A 12,247-nucleotide genomic window follows, 5' to 3' on the forward strand; every position below is an offset into this window, starting at 1 on the left:
ACGCGGGCAGCCAGGGACCGGTGGCTGGCCCCTCGCGTGCGCACTCCAGGGCCCCTGGACCACCTCTATGGCACCGTGCGTCGCTTCCTCTCCACTGTGCAGCTCAACCCCTTCCCTACCGGTGAGTGTGCTCTCCCCAGGCGGGCCCCGGGCGGGACGGGCCCTGGCCAGCACCCTGTCCCCTTCCATCGTGGAGCAGGGGTTTTGGAGGGCAGGATCCCCAGCATTCCCCACCCCCATCTTCCTGCCCAGGGGCATCACCTGGAGACCCCCCCAGGACCTTCCTGTGGGACCTTGGGGGAGCCCTTTTCCTCTCCGAGCCTCAGTCTCTCTGACCTAACATAGCGGTTATGTTAGAAGTTCCCTAAGAGCTGGCTAGGATTTCCTCTGGGTCTAGTGGTGCTAGGGACTGGGAGGAGCAGGAGGGGCTGCAGGGCCCTTTCAGCCTGTCCCCTGCCTCCCAGGGGAGGAGCTCCTAGGCCCGGCTCAGCTCCACTCTTCACCAGGCCGGTGGGGTGGCCTGGCTTCCTGCTGCAGGGCCAGCCTGTAGGGCCCAGGAGGAGGGGTGGCCAGGCCTTCCCTCAGCCACTCCATCCCGAGGCCTGGGCATGATGGCCAGGGGCTGTGGTGACACCGCCTTCTCCCAGGGTGCCTTGGTGGTGGGAGGAGACCCTCCAGAGAGCCCACCTCTCCTGATGTGGGGGCGGGAACAGGGGCAGAGCAGTCCCTGCCCCAAACCCCAAACCCCCAGCCCCCAGCCCCCAGCTTGCCTTTTTCCGTAGAGCTGGTGAGGAACTTGCTGAATGAGCCGGCCTCCGTGAAGGTGGATGAGGTGAGGCTGGGCAGGGTGGAGAGGGAGTTCAGGCTGAGCCTGGGGGCCAGCAGGGGGAAGGCCCCCTCAGCTCAGCCCGCCTTGCTGGCTGTCCCCCAGGGTGGGTCTTGGGCATCCCTTCCCCTCTTTCATGAGCCCTGCAGTCAGCAGACCTGATTGCAAACCACAGCTCTGCCCTTAACTGGGGTTTGCAATGAACCCAGACCTCCCTGGAGGGCAGTTTCCTCCGTTGTAAGGTGGTAAACAACAATACGGACACGTGCAACCTGCATGGGTTCAAGGACGTTCGTGAAAGTGCCCGCTGGGTGCATCCGCCCTCCTGGTGGCCCTGGGGTGTCCTGCAGGGCAGGCTGGCTGGTGGGTCAGAACGGCCTTGCCGCCCTGCCCTGCAGGTGGTGCGGTACGAGGCTGGCTACGTGGTGTGCGCTGTCATCGCCGGCCTCTACCTCCTGGTGGTGCCCACTGCCGGGCTCTGTTTCTGCTGCTGCCGTGGCCACCAGCGCTGTGGGGGCCCAGTGAAGACGGAGTACAAGGAGATGGCCTGTGAGCGCGGCACCCTCATGACCTTCCTGCTGCTGACCACCCTCGTGCTGCTGTGAGGGGTGCCCGGCTCAGGCGGGAGGGTGGGCCCAGGCCCCGGTGCCCAAGGACATCCAGCGAGTTCCTTCCTCCGCCCCATCCCACAGGATCGGTGTTGTCTGTGCCTTTGTCACCAACCAGCGTGCGCATGAGCAGATGGGCCCCAGTGTCGAGGCCGTGCCCGAGACGCTGCTCAGCCTCCGGGGCCTGGTCTCTGATGTCCCCCAGGTGAGCACCGGGTAACCTCTCATCCACATGAGCACCAGGCCTAGGCAGGTCAGAGCAGAGTGGGTCCTTCCAACGTGTACTTGGCTGCCCCCTGCTGGAGAGTCACTGTACTACATAAATGCACCCCTGAGTCAGGGGAAGGGCTGGGAAAGGATGGAGGGGGCCCTGTCAGGTGACCACCCCGTGTTGCCTAGGAGCTGCAGGCTGTGGCACAGCAGTTCTCCGTTCCCCAGAATCGTGTCTTGAAGGACCTGGATGGTGAGGATTAGAGCTGGCCGGCAGCCTGGCCAGCCCCTGGGGCCCGCTGCCCAGGTCTGTCTTGAGGGTCCCTCTCATCCCCTCATCCTGGGCTTCCCCTGGGAACACCCTCTCAGAGGTGGAGATTGGGCCCAGCTGGGCAGTCAAGCTGCTGCAGAACCTGGGGAGGCTGGATGGACCGCAGGGAGGACTCCCGGCGCCGGGGGACCAGTCCTCAGACTGCCCTGTGCTCCTCAGGTGTTGCCGGCAGCATCGGGACTGCGGTCCACACCCAGCTCCGGAGCGCGGTGTATGAGATGCTGGCCTCGCTGCTCAGCCTGGGCCAGGGTGAGTGGGACAGCGTGAGTGGGACAGCGCCCAGGGTGGTGTCTCCTGAGGCCAGGCCCCACCCTCCCTCGGCCCTGGATTTCTTTTGCTGCCTTAGCCAAGCCCCACCCTTGGCTTTGTCCTAGGATCCCCTTGGGCACCCTTGCCCAGATCCTGCCCGAATGTGCCCTGGGGCCATTTCCCTTATAACTATTGGGGTTAGAGGTCAATGTTGGCAGCTCCCTTTGGCTGGGTGAGAGCGGGACGGGGGGTGGTGAGGGGAGATGTTCTACTTCCCTCCAGGCCTCGGAGGAAGCGTCAGCAGTGGGGGGACTGCTCAGTCAAGATTTGGGGGGTCTCTCAGCCCTGCAGGTCTCCGTGGACCACCTCCGAGCCCTGAATGCCACCCTCCTGGAGCTGCGGGAGGGGCAGCAGGACCTGGAGCAGGCTGTTTCGGTGCACCGAGAGCGCCTCCGTGACCTGCTGCAGAAGCCCAGCTGCCAGGGCTGCCAGGAGACCCTGAGCCAGGCCCATGGCCTGAAGCTGGGAGCTGACTTCAGCCAGGTACAGGCCGGACAGAGGCTGTTAGAGCGAGGGGGACTGCTCTGCTTGCTGCCCCCGGAGTCGCCCTGGGCCCTGTTTCCCGAGGCAGACCCCCATGCTTCTCCACCCTCCCGGGGCTAATGCTGGTCATCCTGGCAGAGGGGCAGCAGCTTTCCTACGGCACGAAGTGTGCCATGAGCTCCTTGAGGTCTCACTGCCACCCAGGACAGGGCTGTGCTGGTCCCGACATTTTACACATGAGGACACTGAGGCTTCAGCGGCCTCTGCCCCCATCCTCCCTCAGGGATCCCTCTCAGGCCTTTGTCATTACCCACCACCCCCTCCAATTTCAGGTGCCCCCTGTGGACGATGTCCTACATCGCCTGGAGGGGGTCCCGGAGGCCAACTTCTCCAGCATGGTCCAGGAGGTGAGTGCCCACCCTGTCTACCTGGCTTCTCCCCCACCGGCCAGAGAACTCACTGCGAGGAGCCTCAGTTTCCCCCTTTCGGGTGCTTGCCCAGTTGAATCTAAGACTTGGTCAAAGCAGGGCCTCACCTATCACATGGTACCCAGGGCTGAAATCCCACGATGGATGCCAATTCTTGAGTGCACACGGTCTGGTGGGGGAAGCAGGCCCGGAACTCAGAAGCAAGAGCTAGGACCCTCAGGGTGTGGGGGCAGGGCAGCCAGGGAGGGAGCCTGCAGCTGAGCTCCAAAGGCGGGCAGGATCTCCTGGGTGGACATGGCTGTGGGGGGCCCCACAGCATGAGCCAACACCTGTGACTCAGGGCCTGGAATGCCTGAGTTGAGGAAACGGTGAGGCAGCTGTGTGAGGTGGCTGCAGCCATGGTTCCAGGAGGAAGGAGTGGGAGCTGAGGCTGCGAGAGTGGGTTAGAATGGACTCTAGGGACATACACCTAGCAGTCATGCGCAGGACGGATGGGAGAGGTGGGAGTCTACTGCAATAGTCTAGGCACGAGGGCTGGGGATAAAAGGGAGGGTCATCGAGGAGCTCTGGGGAGTTGGGTCAGGCTGGGCCCAGGGAGGGGAAAGAAGCCATCGACCAAGAGAACCAAGGGGAGGCTGTCTCCCGATTTCCAGAGTTGGGAGCACAAAGTGAGATCCCCTCCCTCTGGGCCTGGTGGTGTCGAGGTCCCCAAGCGGGGACCCCCAGGTATAGAGCGGGAGGCACAGCTGCCTTTTGCTCTGGCAGGAGAACAGCACCTTTAACGCCCTCCCACTCCTGGCTCCCTTGCAGTTGGCCGATGTGGTCAAAGGTAAGGCCCTGCCCAGGGGCCAGGCTGGCTGCCCGGCATGCCACCCTACTCCACCCCGAACGACAGGCTCGCCGATTGAGGAGTGGGGCAGTGGGTGGAGGCTGACGGCTGCTCCTGGGCTGGGCCTGGACAGAGTGGGCCTTCTCTGTGGGTCCCAGGTGATCTTCCTGCCCATCCTTCTCCCTGGGCCCCTGGGTGCCTTCCCCAACCCATAAGCCCCTGCTGCTTTGGGCAGAGCTGAAGAAGGCGGTGGCCCAGCAGCCTAGAGGGCTGAAGACACTGGCCAAAGCATTCCCAAACTGGGAGGCGGCCTCTCGCTGGAGCCAGGCACTGGAGAAGGTGGAAAACAGTAGCCGCCCCTACCTGAAGGAGGTGCAGAGATACGAGAAATACAGGTGCTCGGGACCCATGGGGGTGGGGGTGGAGTCGGCAGCCCAACCTCTTGGCCACCAAGGGCCCCATTACAGTCCCCATCAACTCCTTGTTGTACGAAGCCTCTGCCTCCTTTAAGCCAAGATCCTTTACTCCTTGGGCCCCTGTGTCCCAACCTTGGCTGCGTGTCCTTGAGATCTGAGCCTGTGGACCCCATAGGAGCACGGGGGGTGGGGGGCGGGGGGCTCAGGAAATGCCCATATCTACACTGTAAACCCCCAGCCTTGGCATTAGTGGCCTCACCCCGCCACTAGGTCCTATGCTAGCCTGTCCCTTCTCAGTGACACCCGCATCTTCTCTGTGGCAGGTGGATTGTGGGCTACGTTCTGTGCTCTGTGGTCCTGCTTGTGGTGGTCTGTAACCTCGTGGGCCTCAACCTGGGCATCTGGGGGCTGTCTGCCCAGCGGGACCGCAGCCACTTGGAGGCCAAGGGCAGGGCTGGAGCCCGCGTCCTCATGGTGTAAGAAGGGCTGTGGAGAGGGGCAGGGTCTCTCCCATCAGGCTGGCCAGGTTCCCCTGTGCCCACGGACACTCCTTCTCTCCTGGGCACTGAGAGACTGACTCGCTGGGTGGCCATGGCAAATTCGTAACCCATCTGGGCCCCATGTCCTCATCTGTATAAAAGGATTGGACTAGAGCAGGAAAGACAACACAGAAGCACTTCCACCTCCACACCAGTTGCAGTTACAGTAACCAAAGGCACTCCCACTGAGCCCAGACGGAGCCTCTTCTCCACCCGCATCCAGGCAGCACCACCATAGGAGGCGGCCCCAGAGACAGAACCGATTTGCCCTGGACTAGATGGTCTCTAAGGCCGGGGCTGCCACATTCAGTTGTGCAGGCTGCTCACTGCATAGGGTGCCTGGCCAAAGGGGAGGGTGGGGGCTGAAATCCAGCTCATGTTTTACTCTCTAAGCTCAGGCCCCGACATGGGGCTGTGCCTACCTCCCCAAAAAGCCCTACAGGTCAGCTGCACTGGTCCTGCTCAGACCCTCTAAGTTGCGCCTGCTGGTGGGTCATGGCTGGCTGTGCCAGGTGGTCCTGTTGAGGACTGAGTTCTGCAGCTGGTCACCTCTTGTGCCCTGGGCCCAGGGGGCGGCAGTCCTGGCTCTTTGAGCAAAACAGTTACCCTTTCCTCTAGGCTGCCAGGGCCCAGCGACAGTGAGGATGGGGGTGGACGGGGTGGGGACAGTCAGCAGTTCTAACTCCGGGCCAAGGTGGTGGAGTCCTCTGAGTTTTTCTCCCCAAAGGGACCAACTTGCTGACCACGCTGGCCTGGGATGTGGGTGGGGACAGAGGGTCTCTCTCGCCTCAACCCCCACCCTTTTGCCTTCCCCAGTGGGGCCAACCTCAGCTTCCTCTTCGCTGCGCCCCTCATCCTCCTCGTCTTCTCCACCTTCCTGGTGGGCGGCAACGTGCAGACGCTGGTGTGTCGGAGCTGGGAGAGCGGGAAGCTGTACGAGGTGGGTGGAGGGAGATATGAGCGGAGAAAGAGGGTGGAAGGAAGTGGGGGCCAGAGGAGGCAAGAGGGAGAGGAAGGGGCAATGATGAAGACGGCCCAAGAAAGACAGAAAACCACCCATCGGTGAGGAGTGGAAGCGAGAGCCCGTGAGTGCCTGGACTGATGCCCAGCCCCAGGGCGGGGACTCCCAGACCTCAGGGGGTCCTGGTTCCTCAGTGCCTCTAGCAGGTAATCCCAGACTCTCTGTTGCAGACCAGGCTGCCCCCCTCCCCAAGATTTGTGGGAAGGGTCCCTGCTGGGTGTTAGGGCCCAGGGTGATTTGAGTTCGAGGCAGGTTTGGGCCGGAGTCAAAGGGGTATGTTGTCTGCTAAGCCAGGATGTCGTGGGACTGGGCCCTTGGCTGGGACAAGCTTGCCCCTGCCCACTCCAGGCTCATTTCTCTCTGACCCATCTCCAGTTTGTTGACACACCGGGGAACTTGCCCTCGTCCATGAACTTGTCCCACCTTCTTGGTCTGAAGAAGAACATCAGTATCCTCCTGGCCTATCAGTGAGTGGGGCTGGGACAGGGTGTGAGGAGGAGCTGAGGTGGGGGTCCCATTAGGGTGACACCAGCCCCCTGGCCATCCCCTCTCTCATCTTTGACACCATTGTCTCTCTTCCTCCCCCCTCCTCCCCAGGCAGTGCAGGAAAGGGGCTCCACTCTGGAGGGTCCTGCAGCTCAATGACTCCTATGACCTGGAGCCGTACCTGGATCTGAGCCAGGTAAGGGAACCTGAGGCAGCGGGGACCCTTCCTACAGATGCCCCTCCTCCTGTCTTGCCTCTGAGGTGGGACCATCTCCTTGAACCTAAGATGTCTGCAAGAGCCATTGAGGTGCCTCAGGTCCAGAGGCCCTGATGGCAGCTCGGGGCCTGGCCAAGGGCTAGCGCCCAGGAGGTTTCTGGGATGTGCAGGTGGGTGGGTGAGTGCCTGGGGCCGTGACCAGCTCTGAGCATTGTGCTCCAGGAAAACTGGACACAGCTGAGGCGGCAGTAGGGAAGGCTGGTGGCAGTGAGTAGGGGGCTGAGGGTGTGTCCTGCCCGGGACAGGCACTGGCTGGTACGCTGCGGTCGGGATGGGGTGACAGTGAAAATGATGGTGGTGAAGTTGGGTACCACGAGGCACGGCCCCTTGCTGAGCTTACACTGTCAGTCGGTGGCAGGACTCAATCCCTCAGCTGCTGGACGTTGCCAGAGCTTGGTGCATAGAACCGGGGGAAGGATCCGTGCCCATAGAAACAGTCCTGGGATAGAGCAGGAAGAGCTACTTCCTGAGAGCTGCTGGGGAAGAGGGTTCTCCTGAGGGTGGACACTCTCTCCGTTCCTCTCTCCACACTAAGGGAGGTGAGGGAGAGGCGCCTGACTCCCAGGCCCCCAGGGAGCTTTCCCCAAGCATGTCCTGGGACCCCCCACCCCTGCCCCGAGCGTGCTGACTCCTGATTCTCCATCCAGAAAACCTCCCGACTCCTCTGTAACCCACCACTCATTCTCAGCCCACAGGACAGCATAGTGCCTGAGTCCTGCAGCCAGCATAGCCAGGGGGTCCAGGTGACAGTCCCAACTCCGTACCTTAAACTGTATAAGCGGGGGCCTTAGCTTTCTCCTCCTCCAGGGTCTCTAACCAGACAAGGTGCCCACAGAGCAGGTGATGCCGGGTTCTCAGTCACGACAGACACTGCCCGTGGAGGGAGGCTGGCCAGGGAGGGTGTCAGCAGGGGCCTGGCAGAGGGGCCCTGCTCTGCTGGCTGGGAGTCATGGCTCTTGTGGGGAGGGGAGGGTCCAGTTCACAGATGAGTCTGGACATTAGGGCCTCAGGTTCAGAGGGACTGGGCAGTCCTTGGGGGCCATCTGGCAACATCGAATGTGACCTTAAGAGGGCTTGTCCTCCAAGAGCTGGTGAGGCAGGGATAAGTGTGGCAAGGTGTGCTTTCCAGGGCACCAGGAGAGTTCTGGCCACCTTCAAACACGTCCTGTACCTGCCTGTGTGTCATGGATGCCTCCAAGAAAGAATTAGGCCTTTCTCCCCCTGGGAAGGCAGGGTGGTGGGCAGGAGGGGACCAGAGCTGGGCTCCATTCTCTAACCTGCTGTGAATCCTCGGGCAGGTGAATGCTCCTCTCTGGCCTCCGTCTCTCATCTGTTAAACATGGCCGAGTGTCACACCCTTTAAATCTCCTCCAGCAATGGCTGGGAAATGCTGAGTGTCCCTTTTTAAACTGTGGTCTGGCTTAAGTGACTGTGTTCATTCATTAAGTCATTCAATCATACATCCATCCATTCACTTCTACACATTCAACACACCTGTCCTGTGCCCACCACACGTGAGCCCCTGCTCTGGACTCTGAGGGTTTGGTTCAGAATGGGCGGAGGAGGTGCTGCTCTCACAGAGCTGATGGCAGTGGCAAGTGCACACATACACGATGTCACAGGGGCAGGTGCTCTGAAGCCCTGACATGTGGTGATGTGAAAGGTGGGCTGGGGAAGCTATTTTACACTGGATTCCAGGGAAGGTCTGTGTTGCTGTCCAATAGCCAGACAGGTGCTTGAGGGGGGCTGGGTATTGGTGGGGATGGGTTGGAGGGAGAGGGTGGGTAGGAAGCAGAGGTCTGTGGGGGCCTGTCTGGGGCTGGGAGGATCCAGCATGGAGGCCCTGGTGACCCCCCATCTAGGACAGCAGCTCTGGGGCCCTGGCTCAGAGCCTGGGCATGCCCCCACCCTGTCCCCTCTCTCCCAGTACTCGGCCAAGCTGGAGCAGGAGTTGCAGAACCTCAAAATGGACATGGAGAGTCTGGACCTGCTGAGCCCAGCTGGCCTCCGGGACCTGAAGGCCCTGCAGAGCAGTGGGCTTAGTAACATCCACTACCCTGGCTTCCTCATCCAGGTCAGCCGTGGGCCCCTCAGGCCAGACCGCTGCAGAACAGAGGGGCCCGTGGAGGAACTGGAGGGGTGCATCTCGCCTTGTCCCGGCCCTCCATCTTTTCTTAACTCCCCATGTCCCTGGGGGGATGGGGGTGGTCCCCAGACCACGTGCCCCAGGCCTGTCCTGGTGTTCCCATCCTGCTGGGCTGGAGTGAATGTCCCCCCAACCCCAGAGTGTGCCGCTGTCCGTGGTTCTGAACCCTCTGCTGTGGCAAATGATGGTGGGAAGTCTCCTCTTCCTTGGGTTACACCAGAGGGCGTCTCACTTTCTCTTCTATCTGAATGGAAAATGGCGTATGTCAGTCACAGGTTCAGTCAAACCTGCTGATGGTCCCTACTGACTTACCTGGTGTGCAGGACTTTTGCAAAGACTGGAAATTCAGGGGAGGGGGAAGCAGGGCTCATCCCCTCCTGGCCCCTCCATCTGCCCCCAGACCGAGAAGCCTGTGGTGAACACCAGTGTGGAGAAGCTGGCCCATGACCTGGAAGGACTGGCCCACTCCCAGGTGAGAAGGGAACAGGGACCCCGCTGGGCAGGCAGGAGTCGGGGAGCGGCCTGTGCTGTGGGAGGGAGTGAGAGTGGTTGGACTGGGGAGGGGGCGAGGGCACAGGCAGGGGATTGAGGCTCCCACCAGTAAGGCTCTGCACCCCCGGCAGGGCTGAAGGGTTTTGCAGTATCAGTTCTGACTCAAGTTCGGCCACCAATTGGCTGTGTGGCCTTGGGCAAGTCATTTACCATCCCTGGGCCTTGTTTATTCTGTCTGTGAGATCAGATGAACTGACTGGTCTGACATCACACTGTGGGGCAAGTGTTTCTAAGTGCTCAGTGCTCGTGGGGGCCACTGGGACAGGTGGCATGAGGACAGTGCGATGGAGCAGATATCATGACAGTTGCCCCTCAGGAGTTTCAACTCCACTGGGAAGATAGCACTTTCTATTTAGAAATATTTAGAGTTTAAAAGTTACTTTCCAGATAGGTTATAGACCCCACCCAGCAGATGCCACTCAGACAGGTTTTGTGGCTGACGTAGGGATGCCCAGCAAGCTAGCAGTAGACCTTGAACTTGAGCTTAGGCCTCCAAACCCAGATCCGGCCCAGGAGTTCAAGGAGGCCTTAGTGTTTTCATCTGAACCTGGCGTGCACACCCCTCAGCATGTTGGTGGAACAGTTTGGTAAAGGACATGCTGGCGAGGGCTGCCCAATTCTGGGCAGAGGCCATTCCGTCCCTGTCTCCCCTCAGGGCGATTCTGTGCTGGGGAAGCAACTGCAGGAGGAGGCCCAAGGGCTCAGAACCCTCTACCAGGAGAAGGTCCTCCCCCAGCAGAGCCTCGTGGTAAGCTGGCGGCCCAGGGAGCTTGGGGCCTGCGGAGGAGGGCAGGCAGGCAGAGGGCATGAACGGGGAGGCAGGCACCGGATCCTGCTCTTGCCCTGACCAGCCCCATCTCTCCTCCACAGGCCAAGCTCAACATCAGTGTCAGGGCCCTGGCATTCTCAGCACCAAACCTCCAGGTGGCTCTGAGGACGGGAGGGTGGGGAGGAGCAGGTGGGCAGCAGAGGGAGGGAGGAGGAGGCCCAGCTGACTAGGGACCTCACCTGCTCTGCCTGGTCCCACGGGAAGTTGAGGGCTGGGTGGGAAGATCTGGGGTGGGTGAGCAGATCCCTGAGGACCACTGTCTGGGCCGCTGTGACCTTAGGGCCTAACACCCCTGCCCCAAGCTGAGCGTGCTGTGTGCTGTATGCTGAGTTAATGCGTGAGGCTGCCCCGGACCGAGCGGCACACTGAGTGGGCCCGTCTCCTCTCCCCAGCGGGAGACCTCAGGTGTCCTGGACAGGGTCACCCGCCTGCAAGGAGAGCTGCCTGCCTGGGCCGCCCGTATCCTGAGGAATGTGAGTGAGGGATGGCAGAGGGGTGGCGGCTGCCTCAGAGCCAGGGGAGGGCTGAGAGGCTGAGGCACACATGGCTCCCACCCCGGCCTCTCCTCCAGCCCTGTTCCCTCACCGTGGCTCCCAGGAAAGCCAGCTGGGCCTGACCTGATGGTGCCACGCATGGGTTCTGGGTGCCGATTCCTGGGACTCCTGCCAGCCAGGGCTCCTCTCCTTCCTGCAGGAAAGCAAGTGCTTCCTGGCCCGGGAGATGGGCTACTTCTCCCAGTACGTGGCCTGGGTGAGAGAGGAGGTGAGTGGGGACAGGCCCCTCCTGGCCTCAGAGCCACTGCCGATCACTCGCTCCCAGCGGTACCAGCCATTCACTCTGCTCTACTCTCTTCCACCCCAGAGCCCCATGGGGATGCCCTGGAGGTGCCTTGGAACCCAAACTCCCAAACCTGGCATCCATGCCCCTGCTCACTAGCTGGGCTCTGCACACCCACCCTCCAGGCAGCCCTTCTCTGAGGCCTGAGTGTGAGCGGGACTGGCCACAGGTCCCGAACGTGCCGTCCTCACCTGGTCCCATGCCCTTCCTCGTGCTGGCCCCTTGCCCATCCTGTCTGAGTCCAACCCAGCCCGCAGCCTGTTGCCTCCTGTGCTGCCTCTTCAGGGAGAGTGTGACTGCAGGCACAGTGCTGGGCACACAGTAGGCACTTAATACAGGCTGGGGCATGATGGAAAGGGCAGGAGCTGAGCTGTGTGTCCTTACATCTCTGTGTTCCTGTGTCCATGTGTCTGTCCATGTGATCTGCATCCCTGTGTCTCCCCCATGTGTCCCTGGACCTGTCTGTGTCTGTCAACCTCTCTCTCTGACTGTGGGGTGTGCACCTGTGGGTCTGGATGTATCTGCCTCATGTGGTGCCACAGGTGACTCAGCACATCGCCACCTGCCAGCCCCTCTCTGGAGCCCTGGACAATGGCCGAGTGATCCTGTGTGACATGATGGTTGACCCCTGGGTGAGTGCTGGGGCGCTCATACGGGCTCGTGGACATTAAGGCCCCTGGGGGGGGGGTGCATGAGCGGGACCTGAGGCGAGGCAGGGTCCCTGCCCCAGGCCTGCACTTGGCTCTGGGAACACTGCCTCGTGCCCCTCCCTGAGGCTGTGGGGGCCTGTGGTACCGAGCTGCCCAGCCCAGCCCCAGCCCCAGCCCCGGCAAGCTAACTCCACACCCTCTGCTCCAGAACGCCTTCTGGTTCTGCCTGGCGTGGTGCACCTTCTTCCTGGTCCCCAGCATCATCTTTGCTATCAAGACCTCCAAATACTTCCATCCCATCTGGAAACGCCTGAGGTGAGGGGCTGCCAGGACTGTGGGGGCAACGGGGCCTCACACCCCTCCTGAGACCCCCCGCCAGGCAGAGGAGGCACACTGAGGAGCCACCCTTGCTCCTTGCTACACCCACCCACCAGGCATTGCTGCTCAGACTCCCCCCCCCCCCCCCCCCC

General features: G+C 61.7%; 1 protein-coding gene across 1 annotated transcript in view; it reads left to right on the forward strand.

Annotated features, from left to right (window-relative positions):
• Nucleotides 1-6: 6 nt before the first annotated feature.
• The window catches only part of PROM2 (prominin 2), a gene marked incomplete at its 5' end in the record, with an annotated part of 14,610 nt that continues 2,369 nt past the window's right edge, over nt 7-12,247 (forward strand). The window contains 22 exons of the mRNA XM_005860464.2: nt 7-121; nt 783-832; nt 1,225-1,427; nt 1,519-1,639; nt 1,834-1,897; nt 2,135-2,224; nt 2,568-2,767; nt 3,100-3,174; nt 3,961-4,024; nt 4,260-4,419; nt 4,764-4,916; nt 5,796-5,919; nt 6,376-6,467; nt 6,598-6,682; nt 8,691-8,837; nt 9,310-9,381; nt 10,117-10,209; nt 10,332-10,385; nt 10,683-10,763; nt 10,984-11,052; nt 11,670-11,759; nt 11,986-12,092. Coding sequence (XP_005860526.1) covers nt 7-121; nt 783-832; nt 1,225-1,427; nt 1,519-1,639; nt 1,834-1,897; nt 2,135-2,224; nt 2,568-2,767; nt 3,100-3,174; nt 3,961-4,024; nt 4,260-4,419; nt 4,764-4,916; nt 5,796-5,919; nt 6,376-6,467; nt 6,598-6,682; nt 8,691-8,837; nt 9,310-9,381; nt 10,117-10,209; nt 10,332-10,385; nt 10,683-10,763; nt 10,984-11,052; nt 11,670-11,759; nt 11,986-12,092 — 2,309 coding nt within the window. The remainder of the gene's footprint in view (nt 122-782; nt 833-1,224; nt 1,428-1,518; nt 1,640-1,833; nt 1,898-2,134; nt 2,225-2,567; nt 2,768-3,099; nt 3,175-3,960; nt 4,025-4,259; nt 4,420-4,763; nt 4,917-5,795; nt 5,920-6,375; nt 6,468-6,597; nt 6,683-8,690; nt 8,838-9,309; nt 9,382-10,116; nt 10,210-10,331; nt 10,386-10,682; nt 10,764-10,983; nt 11,053-11,669; nt 11,760-11,985; nt 12,093-12,247) is intronic.

This window comes from Myotis brandtii, unplaced genomic scaffold, assembly GCF_000412655.1.
Source record: "Myotis brandtii unplaced genomic scaffold, ASM41265v1 scaffold1347, whole genome shotgun sequence".
NCBI lineage: Eukaryota > Metazoa > Chordata > Mammalia > Chiroptera > Vespertilionidae > Myotis > Myotis brandtii.